The sequence below is a fragment of the Cupressus sempervirens genome, chromosome 1 (genome assembly GCF_028749045.1).
Source record: "Cupressus sempervirens isolate cs-2001-9-10 chromosome 1, ASM2874904v1, whole genome shotgun sequence".
Classification (NCBI taxonomy): Eukaryota; Viridiplantae; Streptophyta; class Pinopsida; order Cupressales; family Cupressaceae; genus Cupressus; species Cupressus sempervirens.
In genome coordinates, this window is record NC_143118.1 from 763,321,047 (window position 1) to 763,339,734 (window position 18,688).

Genomic DNA, 18,688 nt, shown 5'->3' on the forward strand with positions numbered 1-18,688 from the left:
TACATTAATTCTATTATTATTATTATTAAAATTGATCTTGGAAATGGGGACATTATAAAGGAATAGATAAGAAAAGATATGAAGCATGTAGATTGCTGGCAAGCATTGTGTGACAGTAATTTATGTAGTATTGTATGTACAAGTTTAATACTGTTTACAAAATGTTAGATCTGAAATCTATTAGGGATAAGGAACCCTTGTATGGTCAAATATATACATCTGCCATATATGTCTGTTAATAATAGTGAAATCAGAAATATATGTCAGTCATGTTGTGTTATATATACTAGCAATTGTACCCCAATAAGGTGCAATGATTACGCTGATAGGAATATACATAGGTAATATATTTATTGATTAACTTATTGTCAAGGTTATTCAGGTAGAGTCTATGTAGTTGAATACAACAATATTTCCTTGTATATATACATGTTCAATTTGACTTCAAAGAGTCAGGTCCATTTTTATTGTTGAAGGTTGCCCACAAGATGACGTAGCTCATAGCTGCCCAAAGTCAACAATACTTATACAAAAATGAAAGATTAAAGAATTATATGAGAATTCAATACATGTATGTGACTTGAATTCGAGAACCATGAGCATAGTTAAAAACCCATATTTTTTAATAAAATATATATAATTATACAACAAAAAAGAAATATTAATATAAATATCAAATATTAGTAAAATTAAATTAAATATCTCACGAAGTTAAAATTCTATTAATTTCTATGCAACATTTTATAATGATTTTGTATATCAGTATTGAAAAATAAAATAAGTTATCTTAAATAAACCTTACTTGAAACTTAAATGCACAATTATGTTAAAAGTTATTTTAACTTACACACATATATATATGCTGATTCAACTCATATTCCTCATCTGCTATAATTTGTTTTACTATTCTCTCTATAACAGACTTTTTTAGTATAAATTTTCACCTGCAATTCAGAGTTGTCATTGTTGCCCAAATAAATAGGATTGTCATAAAAAGAAAAAAGTACATTGGCTACAAGTGATAAGAAAGTGTATTCAGATTGCTCAAACAATATCTATGCTGGTACTTAATGCACAAGAATGCCTATGGGGATTCAATTTATTTTTTTGTAACATATCCCATCAGCCACTATTAAAACAAAAAAATACATAAACCATTAAATGCATTTTTTTCCGTCTCGATAACATCATATCGGCCACTATTAAAATAAAAAATTACATAAACTATTAAATCCACATTATTAATATACTTTTTAGATTAGTTTTGTTTCTTCAATCAGTACAGAAATTTTAACTGGGATACATCTGGTAGCATTATGAGTATTTCAGAATCATCTAGTTTAGTAAAATCAACATTATTTCAAAGTTCAAAATCTTGGTGATCAAAAAACTAAAAGTGTGATATAATCATCCAGAAGATTATAGTTAATGCTGATATACGCTAGTTTACTCTCCATAAGCAACATGAGCAATGAACTCATTGGCATCATCCCCATTTTCACAACCATCTAACACCCCCCCACCCCCCAACAAAATGACCACAAATCACTTCATGGAAACATAGATCCTAAATAGGAAAAACAAATCTGTGTGGAGCTCAACGAAATTTTGATGCCAAATCAGATGCAAGCATGCTTTCAAAACTATTGGAGTTTGATGGTTTTAAAATTCACATGCACTCTGTTTGATTACAGAGACAAGGTATGGGGGCTTTGATCCATCTAAGACGGGGTGGTGGGAGGGGTGACAACTATTTCTTCATCCAATTGCAAAAAATGAATAAAATCCCAACTGCCACTTCTGTGATACTGGTTGCCTTGGCTGAGAAACTATGTATACACAGTCTTTATGTACTCTTCATACATGTGCGCTCCTCTGTGGTAAATGATGGAAGGAGTTTGGCTCTAAGTTGGAGTTTGACATGTATGTGATTTGTGTGATAGTATGCGACAACATCAATGTGAATGTCTATGCAGACCTCCACCCATTCTAGCAGTATACTGGTTTATAAGTTGTTTGACAAAATGTCAAATCAGAGGCAGAATGTGTAGCACTCAAGTTACAAATTCTCCTCTCCTTCAATTTGCAAAAGAGACAAAACTAAAGGGCATGTGTGGTTTGTCAGAGCACTGTATCACATGATTGATTGTAGAAAAATAATGCTTCTTCAAAATGACTTTATAAACCTCGAAACATCTTTTAAATATAATTCTTAGTTTATGTTATGACTGCAGGCGGTAAGTCAGAAAACATAGGAAGCAAGATGTTGGAGCCATCTTATCTGATGCAGTGAGCCGCCAGATATGTTTTAGCTCGTATGCCATGCAATGATAGCAGGGACATTTGTAAATTCAAATCTAAAAAGCTTTGCCAACATGGTCCATGTTTGCAAAAAATGGAAACATGGAATAAATTGTAGCTGGTATGCTTTAAAGTCCGATAGAGAAGAGATTTCTGTCAGATATTATAGCTGGAAATGTATTTTAGGAGGTTTGAGCAAGCACATTACCGGTTGGACAGTTTGAAAAAACGTCCCATAGAGATGTCAACTGATGGAGTGTGATGATTTTGATATTCAAAGAAATGAGTTTGCCAAAAAGTCTTTGAAAACTTTCACACAAATACCACAAAATAACTATAAATCCAATTCAGCAACCTTTTGCAGCCATCCTCTTTATCGTGCTAAATATGGAAGCTTGAACAATGTAAGATAATGTGCAGCATATATAAAATATTTGAAGTGTGTGATAGAGTGCCCTAAGGTGATAATGTCCCATGCAATTCAAAAATTATTGTAATGGTCTAGTTTTCAGATATTAAAGTTAATGCTCTCAATGTGGAAGAAAAAAAAGAAAAAAAAGATCATTCAATAGAGTCTTTCAAATAACTAAAGTATCGATACATGAACAATTTGATGGAAAATTGCAAGTGGTCGCTCATCTCATCATCTTACCATGACGGCATTTGTGAAAAAGTAGTTTATGGGAAAAAGTTTAAAAAGTTTGAACTGAATGTCTTCAAATTGATGTCATATAATCAAGTAGCTGTAATCATGGCACCGTGAGGAGGTGGACAATCGACTTTGGCTGAGCATGGTTTGATGAACCAGTTTTGTGGGTGAGACTGGTTTTTCTTCTGGTCATACACGAGCAAGCTCAGAGGGAAAGACTTGTTGAAAGTGATTTAGAAATTGTACTTTGAAACAAGGTATGGGCGTCCATCGAAACATGATGTCTGTATGGCTTATTTGTGCAGGTGTGTACCATCTATCGGTTAGATGGCACAATAGTTTTTAGCAAAACTACAGGAAAGGATTGGCGACAGGTTTGCAGTTTTTATCAAAACTACTCCATAAACTAAGGTATGCGTTAGACAACCATCAAGCCTAACAATAGATAGACATACAGATGTGAGTTATCACGTCAAACATACTGAAATCTGCTTGAGATCAGAAAAACCAGTGTTTCACATGTGATGCAGGAGCATCCTGGGTGTAAGAGCAATCTTGAATCACGTGAAAATATTTTCTTTTTAGTCTTTTCTATTTTGATCAGGACTAGTAGACAGGGTGGTTACTATTTATGGGAACTTGCTATTTTTAGTAAGTTTGTCATACGAGCTCGGAATGTTCTCATTTTCTACATGAAGGTTCATTTTGGAATTATAAGCCTACCATAAAAATCTCATTGCTCCAGCTTAAGTATTAGAGAAGTTATTGTGGATTTTTGGTGGAAAAAATTGCAGAAAAATCTTCAGGCTCATCGTTGGAGGCTTTAGAGTGCTTGAATGAGGTCCGAAAACTTGATGGAAGGGTGCTTTTGCATTCCTAGTCTATAGATTAGGAGCTGGCATTCCCAAGAAGTGGTTATAATAGCCAATCAGAGCAATGGTTCAAGAGTTATGGCTTTCCAAAGTTGGGCTATCGAAATTTTAAAAATAATTTGTCAAAGATGTATTTAGCCGACTCTATATGTATTGTTAGAGTCTATCAGCCCTAGGTATTAAGTTTGAGCATCTAGAACCTTCTCGAGCGGCATAAAATTGCCATTTTCAGAAAGGCCCAAACATTGTCTAGGATAGCTTTGGGGTGGTAGTTTGTAGCTTAGTCTTGCAGATTATTGTAATGAAGGTGCTCATGTGGTTTAGCATATTGTACCTGTGAATTCTGTAATTCCGCATTTGCGGCGCAAATAAGAAGTCCATATTTTGTTCTCGCATTTTCTATTGTTTCTTTGTTTCTGTTATGAGTTTATGGTATTAAGGGGAGCATCCTTCATCAACATGTCAAACAGTGGTATGGATGTGAGACACAAAACCACTGCGTGATAGAATTAATGCATGTGCATTTGAACATTCATTTCATAGGAGAAGCATATTGGCTTACTTTTATATAGGTATTCTATTCTTTAATTACACATTAATACAATTAAGAGCATAGATTGGTGTTGTGTAGGAAGAGACAAATTAAAACTGTACAATTGTAGAAGGAAAATCTGAAGATGGGATAAGGATGGGGTCTTGAAGGATTGAGGGAGCTACTTGTAGATTGGTGTCATGTACCCCATGACAAGTTAACCCCCATCCTTCTTAAGCTTATTGATTAGGAGAGAAGTAAGGAATTAGGGCTGACGTATATATTATGACTCAATGATTGCTTCTTAATATAATGTGATTCAAATGCATAGTGATGTATGCTAGTCCTTGGGAATTGGCATTTTTCTAGCAAAGAATGTTGCAAATTGCCATTTCCAAATGCAATCCTAGTTGGGAATTTTAGGGTAAATCAAGTAAGGTACTAGTTGGGAACATTGCATACACCTTTTCCAACTAGATAACAACGAAATCCAAGGAAAAATATTGGGTGGCAATTGTTATCTTTTGTGCCATTTGCACAATAATCGTACGTTGTCTTTCTTATTTTGACAGTCTCTTGTAAAGCGTCCCTATTCACCACATTGTCGACACTGTATGATAGGATATCCTTTGGAGTTGTATTATATTTGATTCCGTCATTGATTTTCATAATTGCTTCTTAATGCATTTTATGCTTTCAATGGAATGGACTCTCCTTGTGTGAAGAGTTCTTGCATACTTCTAGTCTTTAAATTCTATGGACGTTCCTTTATTGAAAGACCTTTACCTAGAAAATCTCATAGAACACCATCTTAGACAATTACCTTTCGTGTGTCTCTCAATTTTGCACTTAGTACACCATTGTCCATTGCTTTCTTCATTGGTTCCTTTCCCAACCTTTAGTTCTTCCATCCTTCTCATCATATCTCACTATGGGGCTTGGACATTTGTTGCTTCATCAATGCTACTTCTATGAACCAATCAATTGCTAGGAATGCTCTTAGCCAATAGTCCTCCTAAATGCTTGCTACCTAGATAGTCTCCCATGCCTGTAATGCCTGATAAGGTCTTTTGATCCATTCCCCATGAACTTCGGTGATTTTTGTCGATACACATTCGGACTTGCCAAAGGTGTCATCATGTTTCTTACCCGCTTGCTCCCCAGTGTGTTGGTCCTGGGTGGACAATTTTCATTGCAAAGCTTTGGTGCTTTCCTTACACTCTTGGCCATGTGCCCATCCCTACAGATCCATCTCCAACATCCCCAACACCTCAAATGCTTTTAGGCTCCAACTCATTCTTGTCTCCCTTTGTTTGGGGATCTTCGATTCATATGCTTCAATTCCGGGTTCCCTTGAGATGGATAGATTCTCAATCCTTCTTGTAATATTCTTTGTTCTCTTTGTTGTACAATCCTTAAAGGCCGTCTAATCACTTGGTCTTGACTACCTTTTGGCCTCTTTTTGCCCTTATTGGGATTTAAAAGCATGAATCACTCAACTCTGATCCAATTTCTTGTAAGATAACAACACTAAATGTTTACAGCTAGATCTAATAAATTACATTCATGAAACAAGAAAAAGGACTGCAATGTGTACCATATTCAGGATTAAATTTCTTTTTTTTTTGCTTATACACTCATTACAAAGAAGAGCAGGGATGGTCGGCCAAGGATTACACTTCATCCGACTATGCCGTACTGCCTTTCTTGGTGGTACACATCATATTAAAAAACCCATAGATGTCATAGATGTATTCATTTGTGCAAGCACAATTGGACCATCACAATGCAATGAGTTGGGCCTGATATGTCCTTTATACACGAGTTCATGGCTTTGTTGTTAGATTTCCACATTATCTAGAAATTATTTGTGGTACGAAAAGGCACTAGGTGGAGGTAGTCTAGGAATTAAAATGATAGTATGTCTTACCACACAATAGGTAGGCACTCACTTTGGCGGTTGAAAAATATCCTTGCATTCTTATAACTTGCAATTCAAATCTAGAGTCTCTATGATGTTGTTAACTATGATATGATCTTTATACATTTCTGGATTCAATTGTGTTGCTGTTTTTGCATCAATGTTTCGGAACACACTCTGTGATCCATCATCAAGATGAATGATGGAGACCAAAAGAAAAAAATGAATCAATTCTGTTGCTGTTTTTGCATCAACGTTTTGGATCACACTTCGTGATCCATCATCAAGATGAATGATAGAGACCTACATCATTCATCTTTATGATGGATCACGGAGTGTGATCCGAAACGTTGATGCAAAAACAGCAATACAATTGAATCGAAAAACGTACAAAGATCATCTATGGATTGTGGAAATTTACTCTCTCAACTACGATATATTTTGATGTCATATGGATATCCTTATGTTCAGGTCTTATCTTCAGGGGCCCAAATTTCTTGCCAAAAATAATCAGCTTCTTACACTCCAATCGATCAATGACAACTTAGGTACTACACATCAAATATTATAATCATCTCATTGTCATTCTGCTCTTGCTTGTGGTGTCTTTGATGAAGTAGGTGGTGTCAACGCTTGAATCTGTTGAATAAGGGACTTCTCCTTGAACATTTGGAAAAGTTTGATGGCAGGAGCGATTAACTTGTTCTCTGGGATAACAATCTTGGTCATTCTTATTGTCCAGGTGGTCTGGCTCTCATGAATACCCCCCAATTCAAAGTTCACAAAAGAAGAGGAGCACTAGTAGCTTCCAAAGTGGTGAGATGTTACTTGACCTTTCCATCGTTTCCTCATCGAATGCTTCTTTTCTAAACAATTCCTTGTCAATCATATCCTGAAGGTTCTCCTGTATAGCTTGGATTTCATCCATGATTGACATGTTAGGACAGATTGAGGAGAGCTTTCTTCATCTTGACCCCATAACAAGTCATCACAAGCTTCTCATGTTTTTCTGAAACTTGATTGATGAATATCAACTTCCATTCCGTGCTCTTTGAGCGAGGACCCTAATTTGGTTCTCTTCTATACTTGGGAATATCTTTTCAGCTACCAGGATGTTGGCATCTATCTCTGTCATCACTTTGAGGTACTTCAGGATATCCATATAAACTAATACCTCTTGTCTGATACTTCTTGACTGCTTCTTTCTTGACCTCTTCTTCATCTTCTTTGGCTCTTATGAAGAAGTTAGATGCATTTCTCTTGATTCTTGCAACCCACCTTTCAGCTACTCTTTAAGTTGATACTCATGAATGTTCTGTATTACCCCACATTCAATCTCTCCGTATGTTCCCGTGACTGCTGATAACTTCTCAACAATCAATGGCAGGGTGGTGGTATCTACAATGGCCTTCAAATAAGAAGTGAGGATCTTCTTTTGTTGCTTAGTTGTTCCTTTGAGTGTTTCTTCTTTTCAGTTATTTGTACCAACCTTGCAGCAACCACTTGAACTTTGTTTCTTGATGTTTCTGAGGCTGTTTTAGCCCATGATAATGATCAGCCAAATCAGCATATGAATGTTAAAATGTCAAAGAATCAGTGATAATGATTGCCCTTATCAATGGTTCTCTGGAAATAATGTTGACAGTTTATGAGTTGCTGATGCACAAATTTCATATTTTGGCTAATTTATATATACATTTTTTGTTCAGTATTGGAGTTGTTCCTCCAAAATGTAACCTTTAGTTCCAGTTAAACTAGATAACATTTTGACCCCACCCTTGAGTTGTGATATATTTCAGACATAAAAATCAAAGTGTTCAGTTAACTATTGATTGCAAACAAAGCATTAGATGATTGGTTATCTAATCTTCTTAACAATCTATAGTCCTCGTGGTTGATTTTAATCTTTGTACCCAAGGATTGATTGGCTGTTGATGGGAAACAAAAGACTCTGGATTCTACATTGCATTGCTGTTATTGGCAACTTATGTTAGCAAAGAACTAAATCATAGTTTGTTTGCTATTAGATAATATAAATGTTAACTCAATGGAAATTACTAGTTTGCCTCTGAAGTTTGCTTCTACTGCATTATTTTGTATTTATTGCTGACTTGTTCTCCATCCCTGCAGTTTTCCCATAAACTTGGCAGCCAATTTCAAGATTCTTGTATAGTTGTAAATACTACCAATGGCAGAGGAGCATAAATTTCATGCTGCAGCTACGTGCCCCCCATATTCAATGGTCTCTGTGGAGGACGCAATGAATTTGGTCCTGAGCATTACAAAATGCCTAGAACCAGTCACAGTTCCACTACATGAGGCATTGGGATTAATTTTAGCTACTGACTTACAGGCTCCAGATCCATTACCACCTTACCGAGCATCTATGAAGGTACGGTACTGAACAAATTACATTTTTTCTTACCATTCTTTGTATGACAGCTCATTAATTATTTCGTGCTTGAATAACTCAATACTTAGAAAGGCTACTAATGGAGGAAAATGCATGCGATTGATTTTCCAATCAACTTGTTGAATTTTTTGATAAACTAGCAGCAAAAATATTGTTAATATAGCTTATACTTAAGTCGGAGCTTTTTATTATTAAGTAATTTTTTACAGAACTGATTGGTGCATTGTATTACAATATTTTTGCTAAAATAGCACGCCAAATATTGTTAATATACTTTGTGTGATATCTTCCCATAACTCTCCCAGTCTTTCTCTCTGATACACACACAAAGACACATGTAGGCAAGCCACATGCCCTTATATGCAAACATAGATTTCCAATTACTAATTTGTATGCTTTCTTATTTGTCATTATTTCCCAGACATTTTCTCCAGACATCGAATAGAAGCTGAACTGTTGATAAAAAAACATGTACAAACAGCTAGAAAAATACTGCGCAGCATCAACTGACAGCCTCTCCAGCCATATCAAACAATCTCTTGTCAATATTGCAAGATTTCGGCTTTTCTAGATGGGAGGTCAAGCTTGGATTTGGTAGAAACATCTTTTCCATACGGGGCTTCTGAACTTTCATGTGGATTTGCATGGTATAGTTGATGTGAAACAGATTACAGAAGTAAAGGAATTATATTCAGTAAATTTTGGCATGTAAAATCATTTTCAATAAGTTTCGGCACTGCTGCTTCCACAAGTGACAATTTGAAATTACCGTGATGAATCCTAAACTACCTGACAGTTTTGACTGTGAAAAGCTGAGGTTCTATTTGATGTCATTTTGTGAGAATTCAAAGTGAAATGGCGCTTTTGTCCCTTCTTTTTTGTGGTTTGATGGAGGGCTCTTCAGCATCTATAAATACAACTGAAGAAGGCAATTGAGTTGGTGGGAGGTAATTGAGTGTTATAAGCATTGAAAGTAGGATTCCAAATGTAATTTGAAGCTTTGGCTTGTTTAGGTATGTATTTGTGGAAGGAAGGGGCAACTTGCTATCCACACTCTCGTCCAATTTATTTACTTGCCTAACTTCTAATAAGAGTTGCTAGAAGTGCATGCTCCTGACCTATGTCACAAGGTTCAAATTTGAATTTGAGTTCATTCATCATAAAATTCGAAGGAAATTCGGCAAGGGTAAAAATTCGGGGAAAAAAATTTGACATTAAATTGTAGTTATATATATTTATGTACTTTTGATATTAGTAATATATCCACAAAATTGTCAAAATAGTTTAACATTGCTAAATAATTTGACTAAATAATCCAATATTATTGTAAAATAAATTAATATTATATTAAATAACAGTATTATATTAAATATCATAAAATTCGGATGTAGTTCGGAAAGGGTAAAAATTCGCTGAAATTCGAATCTCATTAATGAAATTTTGCGTATCCTGTGACTTAGCTCCTAACACAAGTTGGTTTTTTTATTCAGAATAAGATTTTCCAGGATAAAATTCCAGTTCACTTTCTTTTCTATGGAATTTTTCTTCTGTCTGTCATTTACTTCATAGATTAGTAGCATAGTCCTTTTTGGTTGGTTTTTAATTTCTCTAAGTCTTAAGTTGATGAGCATATAGAGCAATTGTGGTATCAGGGCAGATTATGAACCCTTGAGATTTGTAGAGCTTCACCCCCATTTATGGTAAGTGTTAATGCATGTAGCTTCGGTTTGACATTACTGTGATAATCACATACCTATGTATATACGTACAACAGCATGATGCAATGCTGTTATGCATATATGCATATGTACATGCTGTTGTACCTTCCACAGTTTGCAACCGATGAGATATATATATGTTCCCAGATCATGAAGGCATGATCGAGATTATTTTTGGTTCCTTTGATGTTTAGATCATGATCGATCTATCCTTTATATTGAGCCGCAGATGTAATGATTGGTTATACATTTAATCACTGTGTTTATGACAGTAACTAAACATGAGTATTAGTTAAATGAACAGGTGTGAGAATGAATGTCCATGTCTCCAATTGGAGACATCGGAGACATGGCCATTCATCCCCACACCCCTTCTGTTGGTATTTATCCAATCTGCCCGATGTGAAATCTATTAATGCAGGCGATTCAAAAGGATTGAAGATAATTCTGAGTTTAATACTATTTCCTTTCTGTTATTACTGCACTAACGTTTGCAGATTCTGGAAGCCATTCACTCCATTGGTGTTATTGTTCAGACCTGCAACGAAATTCAGCGATCAATTAAATCTGGTAATAAACTTTACAGTAAGGGTCTGCAATTTGCAGCTAACATTGAAATTTGTAAAGGCAAGTAACTGCCATTGACAGAGTATGGTAAAGACACCAAAGAAATTTTAGTGAGTTGTCATTGCAGGTTTAGAAGTGTGATAGAATACCACTGCTTCTCAATTGCTGGACATTAGCTTGATGTCAGAGAGTATTCTAGTCACAAGGACAAAAGTTTCTGATATGGAGGAAGAGATTATTTTATATTTCTAGTGTAATTTTTTGGGGGGCAAAAGGTCCTCTTGGAATGGAGGTGTGACCTGAAAGTGATCATAAAAATTAAATGAATCATTTTCAGTAAATTTGTCACTATATTATCATTGAAAACCTCAACGAATATCACTAGCTGTTTATAAGCAGCAGTTTTAAAACTGGTATGGTAGTTCTGCATACGGCAGTCCTTTGCCATTGTGAGTTTGTAAAAAGAGGTGGTTCCACCTGATGTCATTCCGTGAGAATTTGAAGCGAACAAGTACCCGTCTTTTCATTTTCATGGTTTGGCAACTGTCACTTGAAATTGCAACCTTTGTTGAAGCTAGCTTAGCATTCCAGTGACACAATGGGAATAATCTCAAGGTGTGGGATCCTTGCAGTTGAGATCAAACCTCCTCATAAGGCTGGTTCCTTTACTAAACATAGGTGCATGTGTTGATCCAACCCAACATAGATTGAACCTGTAAACTAATCCTATTCTACCAATTTGCTAGGGAAAATATTGTAGAAAAGTCAAAATAGGTGATGCATTGAGATTTGAAGGAGTTTACTCCTTACTTGTGACATCACAAAGGACCATTAAAGTTGACTAAACTCACACAAGTCTCCATTTGGTAGCTCTTATAGATAGATATGGAGGTAAAGGATTTGCTAGTCATTAGAAGAAAAGAGGGAATCCATTAATAGTTCATACAACTATTATTTCGTAACATATATCTATAGAAAAGTAGACAAATTTAAACATTAAGGAAGGAAGAATTAACACAACATATTAGAACTGAGAAGAGGTGAACAAAATGATTTAATCAATTCAAAGGCATGGAGCATGTTTACATAATAGAGTTGTAGAGAGTGCGACTCTATAAAGAGAAATTGAGAAGGAATCCCCTCGAGACAAAAAAAACTCTGTATATCGTTTTTTAGGTTGACCGAAAAAGGAAATGTGTAAACTTGTGTGTGGGCATTGAAATCTGCAATCCTTTGCAATCATAGGAAGTTGTCATGTCTAGAGTCTTAATTTTTCAAAACTTAATTTCATCACGAATTGTGTGCTTTGCATTCCCAAGGAGTATGGAAAACCATTTTCTATTTGTACACATCTTTGGCATTAATGCTATTGAGAAAGGGAGGGGTGAGTTTGTGGGCAATAGATGCAAGTAGTTAGGTGAGTCAATTCACTTGCGGCACAACATTTGACACTCAAACTTTTATTGCCCTTGGAAAATCATGCAAGTGCCAATCTTCATATCATGAGCCCCTACAGTTGCATATTGAGCATGACATTAAATTTGTGAACCTCTAACAAATATAGGGTGAGCCTACAAAGTATTAAGCCACTCCTTACTATTAGACAACCGAACCTTGCCTTACATGTTGACCATGAGGATGTTGTTGTTGGGTAATCAACATTGCTAGTCGAAGGGTTGTTGTCGAGGGGTTGGTAGTTGGCCAACTGTTGCCAATGGTTGGCACCAGACACCTCTCTCTATATGTATTGTACTTACGTTCAATGGTGTTTTTGGGATGTTATGTTGTGGTTTGATCATAATATTGTCTCTGAGGATTCTGAAACCAATGAATAAACAATTTTGAGTTCTGTCAATAATATTTTGTATGCTTACTGTTATGTTTGTTAATGTTTGGTAGCTTTAGTTGGATAAACTCATGATACTAAACTGAAGTTATATATATGCGATATATCTATGTGATATATATATCCAATATATATGTGTGTGTGTGTGTAGTTAAATAATAATATGTGATTATTTTTTAATATCTAGTTATTGAATAGACACGTCCCATGAAGGGACATGCCTCTTCCTAGCCTTTGCTCATTATAAATTAGAGGTTGTTGCCATTTGGAGCACACATACCATACACCGGCAGTGCTTAGTACATTTGTGGTGGTTTGAGAAAAATGTGGTATTAGAGCCAGGTTGCAAATGCATGAATAAAGAATTACATCTTATTCCTACGTATTATTAGAGATCTGCAAACAAAATAGCAATAGCCAAATCACAGGCTAAAAGGAAGAAAACACAAAGTAGAAATGCAGAGAAAGAAGATAAATGGTTAACACAAATCATCCATGGTTCCAAACTATGGAGGCCATCAAATACTAAAAGGAAGAAAGAAGGTTTTGGATTTTGGTAATTCGTGTTGGTGTTAACCTACTTGAGTTTGAGGGATGTCACCCCCTTACACTGACAACTTTGACGACATTGCTTGGTATTGGTCTTGGAGCTATGAATAGAGCTACGTTGGGAGTTTGAGATTAACTGAACCAAGAATCAGCTAGATGGAGTAATCATAATAAGCCAATCTATTTTCTATGGCGTGTAAGTCCTTGTTGGTCTAGCACTTCTTGAACAGTCTGAGGAGGATAGAGTTTGTGCTTGAACCGATAACAAGAATTATGTCGGTATCAAACTGTATGTTCATGTATGTTGTGCTCAGCCACACTGAGTAGTGCGTGTTAACTGTTGGTGTTGAATCAAAGCTATGATGGAAGTTGAGTTGTAGGGACAAGTTGTCAACGGTTAGACCGTGATTGCAATTATATGTTGGTGCCGTGAGTTGCATATCGAGTGTGAAGAGATCCATTTGCTGCTACTGTGAAGACTATCACCACATGCGAACTGAATATCAGGCCTGGAACAAACCAAGACTTATCGTGTTCACACTCTTGGTCCTTAGTTGCAAGATCATACACATAACGAGAACATACATGTAGCAGTTGGTTATTGCTGGAGTCATTGTGGTATACATTTCATTAGTAGTGATGATTATTTCTGTAGTAATGGAAATCCAAATTGTGATGGAAAAATTACGTGTCAAAAACAAAGAATAGCAATCACCCTACACAAATTATGTGCCTGGAAATGTTATTACCAAATTGGTGGTGGAAACTTTACAACAGACTCCTCTGTATTGTGCAAGGGTTGGCTTGGTGCTGTCACATGTATTGGAGAGCATGTCCGTATAAGGAAACGTGGAAGTCAATGGAGAAATTAAAAAGAAAACAACGGGCAAATTAAAAGGGTGACACTCAATCACTCGACCCCTTACTCGGAGACACTATTGGATGACCAGTGTAACTAGGATATGACCAAACCTTGAAATGTCATCCAACATGGACCGTTGATGTTTGAACAAACATTAATTTTAATTTTATACCCCACATGACAGCTATTGCCACCATGGGAAGATCTATTAATACATGAGAAAATGGACCAATCACATATCACCTTAGTGTCTGGACCCACATCACAGATATGTTTTGAACTATGAATAATCTCCGAATATTCACATATTTAAACTAAGGGATTATTCTAAGACATATTGAAGGTCTATTGAGGATTTCAGCTATTGAGTAATAAGGAAAAAAGTGGGAGTTTGACACATCTTCAAAGGCAACTTTGGATGAGGAGCTCTGAAGATTGATGTTCGGAAGGACACTGACACATCTGTCTGAAAGAGCGAACAAAATATATGTTTCAGCTAATCGTTGAAGATCTCGATCATATTAGAATCAAAGGGAGTTTTGACTTCATGTAAACTTTTGGTATCATGTGTGTGATTGCATGATTCAATGGGCCTACCCCCTGTGTACATCATGAGGAAGTGACAACTTCCAAATGATCATCACTTGTATCTGCAGAAGTTATTGAAAGGTCACGATCTTACAATAACTTAATTTTCTATTATGATGTATATCTTACGATGTCTATGCAGATCATGATATATTATACTTTGCATGGTAGATGTTTATATGGTAAGCATTATGAGAATGCGTGTGCACATATCTTATAAACATTTTTTGAGTACATGGTGAATGTTATGCGTATTGATGTTTTCGAGGGGCATTACACAAAGTACTTAGTGAATATCATGCGACTTGATGTTGTGGACGACCATTACTCACAATATTTGGTGAATATCGTTGATATTCTGGAAGAGCAATACTCATGATATCAAACCTTATTGAGTACTTGGTGAATATCATGTATTCTGGGAGATCAATACTCATGATATAAGATGTGATATCAAAACCGTTTGAATACTTGGCGAATATCGATTGTCAATATTCTAGGAGACCAATACTCATGATATCAGATGTGATACCAAAACTTAGAATATTTGGTGAATATCATGTATTGATATTTTGGAAGATCAATACTCTTGATATCAAATGTGATATCAAAATGGTGGATATCTTCTGATTAAAGATATCCTTAAAATTTGTCATTCCTAATATTACCAATGGTGTAATATACATCTTGTGTTTATCCTCCCTCGCTAAGAGGTTGTGTTAATGTTGGGTAGCTTTAGTTGGAATAGCTCATGATACTAAACTGAAGTTATATATATATATATATATATATATTTGTGTGTAGTTAAATAATATTATATGAAATATTATTATTTGTTAATATCTAATTATCAAATAGACATGTCTCATGAAGGGATATGTCTCCTCCTAGTCTTTGCTTATTATAAATTAGAGGTTGCTGCCATTTGAAACACACATACCATACATTGGTAGTGCTTAGTACATTTGCAACCCTCTAAGAAAAATGACATTTCATATGCATTTTATTCTATTTTGAATGTAGACTCTATGAGGCAAACATATAGTGCTATTGCCTAGACAAATTTGGGAATGATAGTACATGGTGAGAATAATATAATGGGTCAATTAGTGAGCAACGAGGGCACGAGTAATAGTAATGAAGAATTGTTTGAAGGAGAAAAAGCATTCACGGTGGAGTGCAAACATATTGCAAGCATCCATTGGATCATAAGTACAGAGGGAGGCAACATGAAAGGAAGTTCCTGAGAATGTGGTGTGGAAATCACTGGGCCTGTGTCCAATGGTGGATTATTTGTTGTGCTGCTTACCAAGGCTATTGACATAACACTTCCTTTCCCTTTGTAACTCGCAAAAAGAAAACAATAGAGAAAATTGCCATCAACAAATCTTATAGCAGTATTAGCACACCCTAAGGGAAGCGAGCATGGCAAGAGTCATAGGAGGCAACACATCCTTAATCCCTTGGAGAGGGGTAATTAATGCCAATAACCTTGAATAAAGATAGAAAATGTGTTCAAATGGGATAAGTAGACGAGTCCAAGGCATTTTGTAAGCCTTGAGGTTAGAGGATCAAGAAGATAAAAATGACGCCTAAGAAGATTAGCTGAAGGATTGCCTGAACAGGAAGAAATTACCTGGGAGGAAATTCAGGAAGTATTGAAGTGAATGAATGCATCGAAGGTGGTATCGAAGGGTATGAAGTAGAGTGTTGAAGGTGGTACTTGTGCACAAGGAGTGGTAGAGGGTGACCATGTATGTAAACTAATCAGAATACTTGACATCGTTTGGGACATCTCACACTTACAGTGCCAACAACTAGAGACTTTCGGGGGGCAGAACTAGAAACCTTGTATGCAAGGGAGTCTAGGGGGTCAGAGGGTGGAAGACTAAATAGTGCGGAGCATGTTGAAGAAGACAAACGCACAAGGGATCAAATCATGACTGAAGGTGTTAGGAGGATACGGGGGTGCCATAGTTAGAACGATCTGTTTGGGTCAAGTGCACCAAACTTGAGAACCAATCCATCGCAACCTATTATGCAAGGCAATACACAAAGCCGGTCTACAATGTCAAAAATTGAAAGTCGCCAAAATTTAAGGGTGATGGGTTGAAGGATCTCGTACATCATTGCAGAACACATGAGACAATTTGGTCGGCCAATGGGCAAGCCGATCATGATGAGTGGGTGATACAATTTCAACACCGTGGGTGACATTCTATTGGTTTTCGAAAGTTGACAAAACCAAGGTAGCCCCTTAGACCAACTTAAAGAGGGTATTCTAGGAGGTTTTTAAATTGCTTTGCGATGACAACGAGATTGGTGCAGAAATATATAGCACAAAGCAAGGGAAACATAAAACGTGTAGATGTATGACCGACAACTCGAGGAGTTATTGGGAAAAATAGAGAACCAATTGGTTGATGGATTCAAGAAACATTGGTTCGTGGAGGGATTGAAATGCTCCTTGAGAAAGCCCTCCCTTGTCATATATGGATGCATACAATTGTGCTATGGACATAGAAAGTTAGATTAAGACATCGAGTAAGAAGCACGAGTCTGATGATGATGACTCTCTGAAGGGAGTAACAACGACATAGTGGACAACAAGAAGGTATAGGCATTGCAGAAGGATATGCCCAAAATGATGAAGGAACTTATAGCTATAAAGGGAAACAACAACAAGATGGAAGGGGAACTATGGTGCATGGATTTTAAAGAAGAAGGCTATGCAAAAGGCATGTGCTCCTAAATAGCCTTTTGCAACATTTATTTATGATGGGATACTCCACCAAGGAGTGCCCATATAATATGACGACCTGAAGTGCACAAGTACTCTTCACACAAGAGCAACCATTGACAACACAACCCTAGCCACCTTATAACAATTAGCTAGCGCAACCGCATCGTTTCGGGGATATCAATATAACTGAAGGGGCGGTAGAAGCAATAATAATAATAGCAACAACAAAAGCTGTAACCAGTACAATGCTAAAGGCCGACCAATGATTTAATGTCGTGTCTATAATCAATCGGGACACCTTGCGTGTGAATGCTATAAGGAGGAGAGCCCCCAAAACCTTTGTTGGTGGTGTGGTCCTGGTGACTATGAGGACGCAAACTGCCAAAGCCAAGAGTGAACTTTGTTGTCCTATATTTTGTCACCACAAAGTGTAGGTAATAGTATGAAACTTTTTCAACTTAGTTTCGCATTTCTCTGAGATATTTCATTATTTAATTGGCTAACATCGATCAATCAATTGACCCCAATTTGTATAATGAATCCTTTTATTGAAGGCTTTTGTCAAGTCCTTTTTGTTTTTCATTTTTATTAAGCCTATGCTTGATTTTTGAAGCCTTCAACGTCCGTTCTTGTGTTTTCATGTGTGTTTAGTTGCTTTTAGACTGTTGGTTTTGTTCAATCTCTTGCTTTCGGTTTTCCCTTCGATTTGGTATATCTTAGGGCTTAATTGGACTTGGCAGTCAATAGATATGATCATTTAAGTGCCCAAAAGGTGGACTCTCCAAATGCAATTGGTTATTTAAAATATCATGTTATATTTCAATGTTCACTTTTTGAAAAATATAACATAAATTGACTTTATGTTATGTTTTGAAGTTACTTTATCATTTAAATTTAGCACTTAAGTGACTGTAGAGCACTTTATGTTATATTTTCATTGAGTTGCTTTATAATTTTTCACTTAAGTGACTTTATTAACTATATAGTTTAATTTATTTCTGAGTATTACTTTATGTTTTATTTTAAAACATCTAAGTTCAATATAACTTCTTGAATAATATTTGCACATAATATATAAACTATATAATGTAAATATTATATTTGACCCAATTAAGTGATATTTCCTC

General features: G+C 35.9%; 1 protein-coding gene across 1 annotated transcript in view; it reads left to right on the top strand.

Annotated features, from left to right (window-relative positions):
- Positions 1-18,688, top strand: part of B73 (molybdopterin biosynthesis CNX1 protein / molybdenum cofactor biosynthesis enzyme CNX1 (CNX1)) — a 255,040-nt gene that overhangs the window by 16,055 nt on the left and 220,297 nt on the right. Inside the window, exon 2 of the mRNA XM_089789691.1 lies at positions 8,406-8,667. Coding sequence (XP_089645817.1) covers positions 8,464-8,667 — 204 coding nt within the window. The 5' untranslated portion in view covers positions 8,406-8,463. The remainder of the gene's footprint in view (positions 1-8,405; positions 8,668-18,688) is intronic.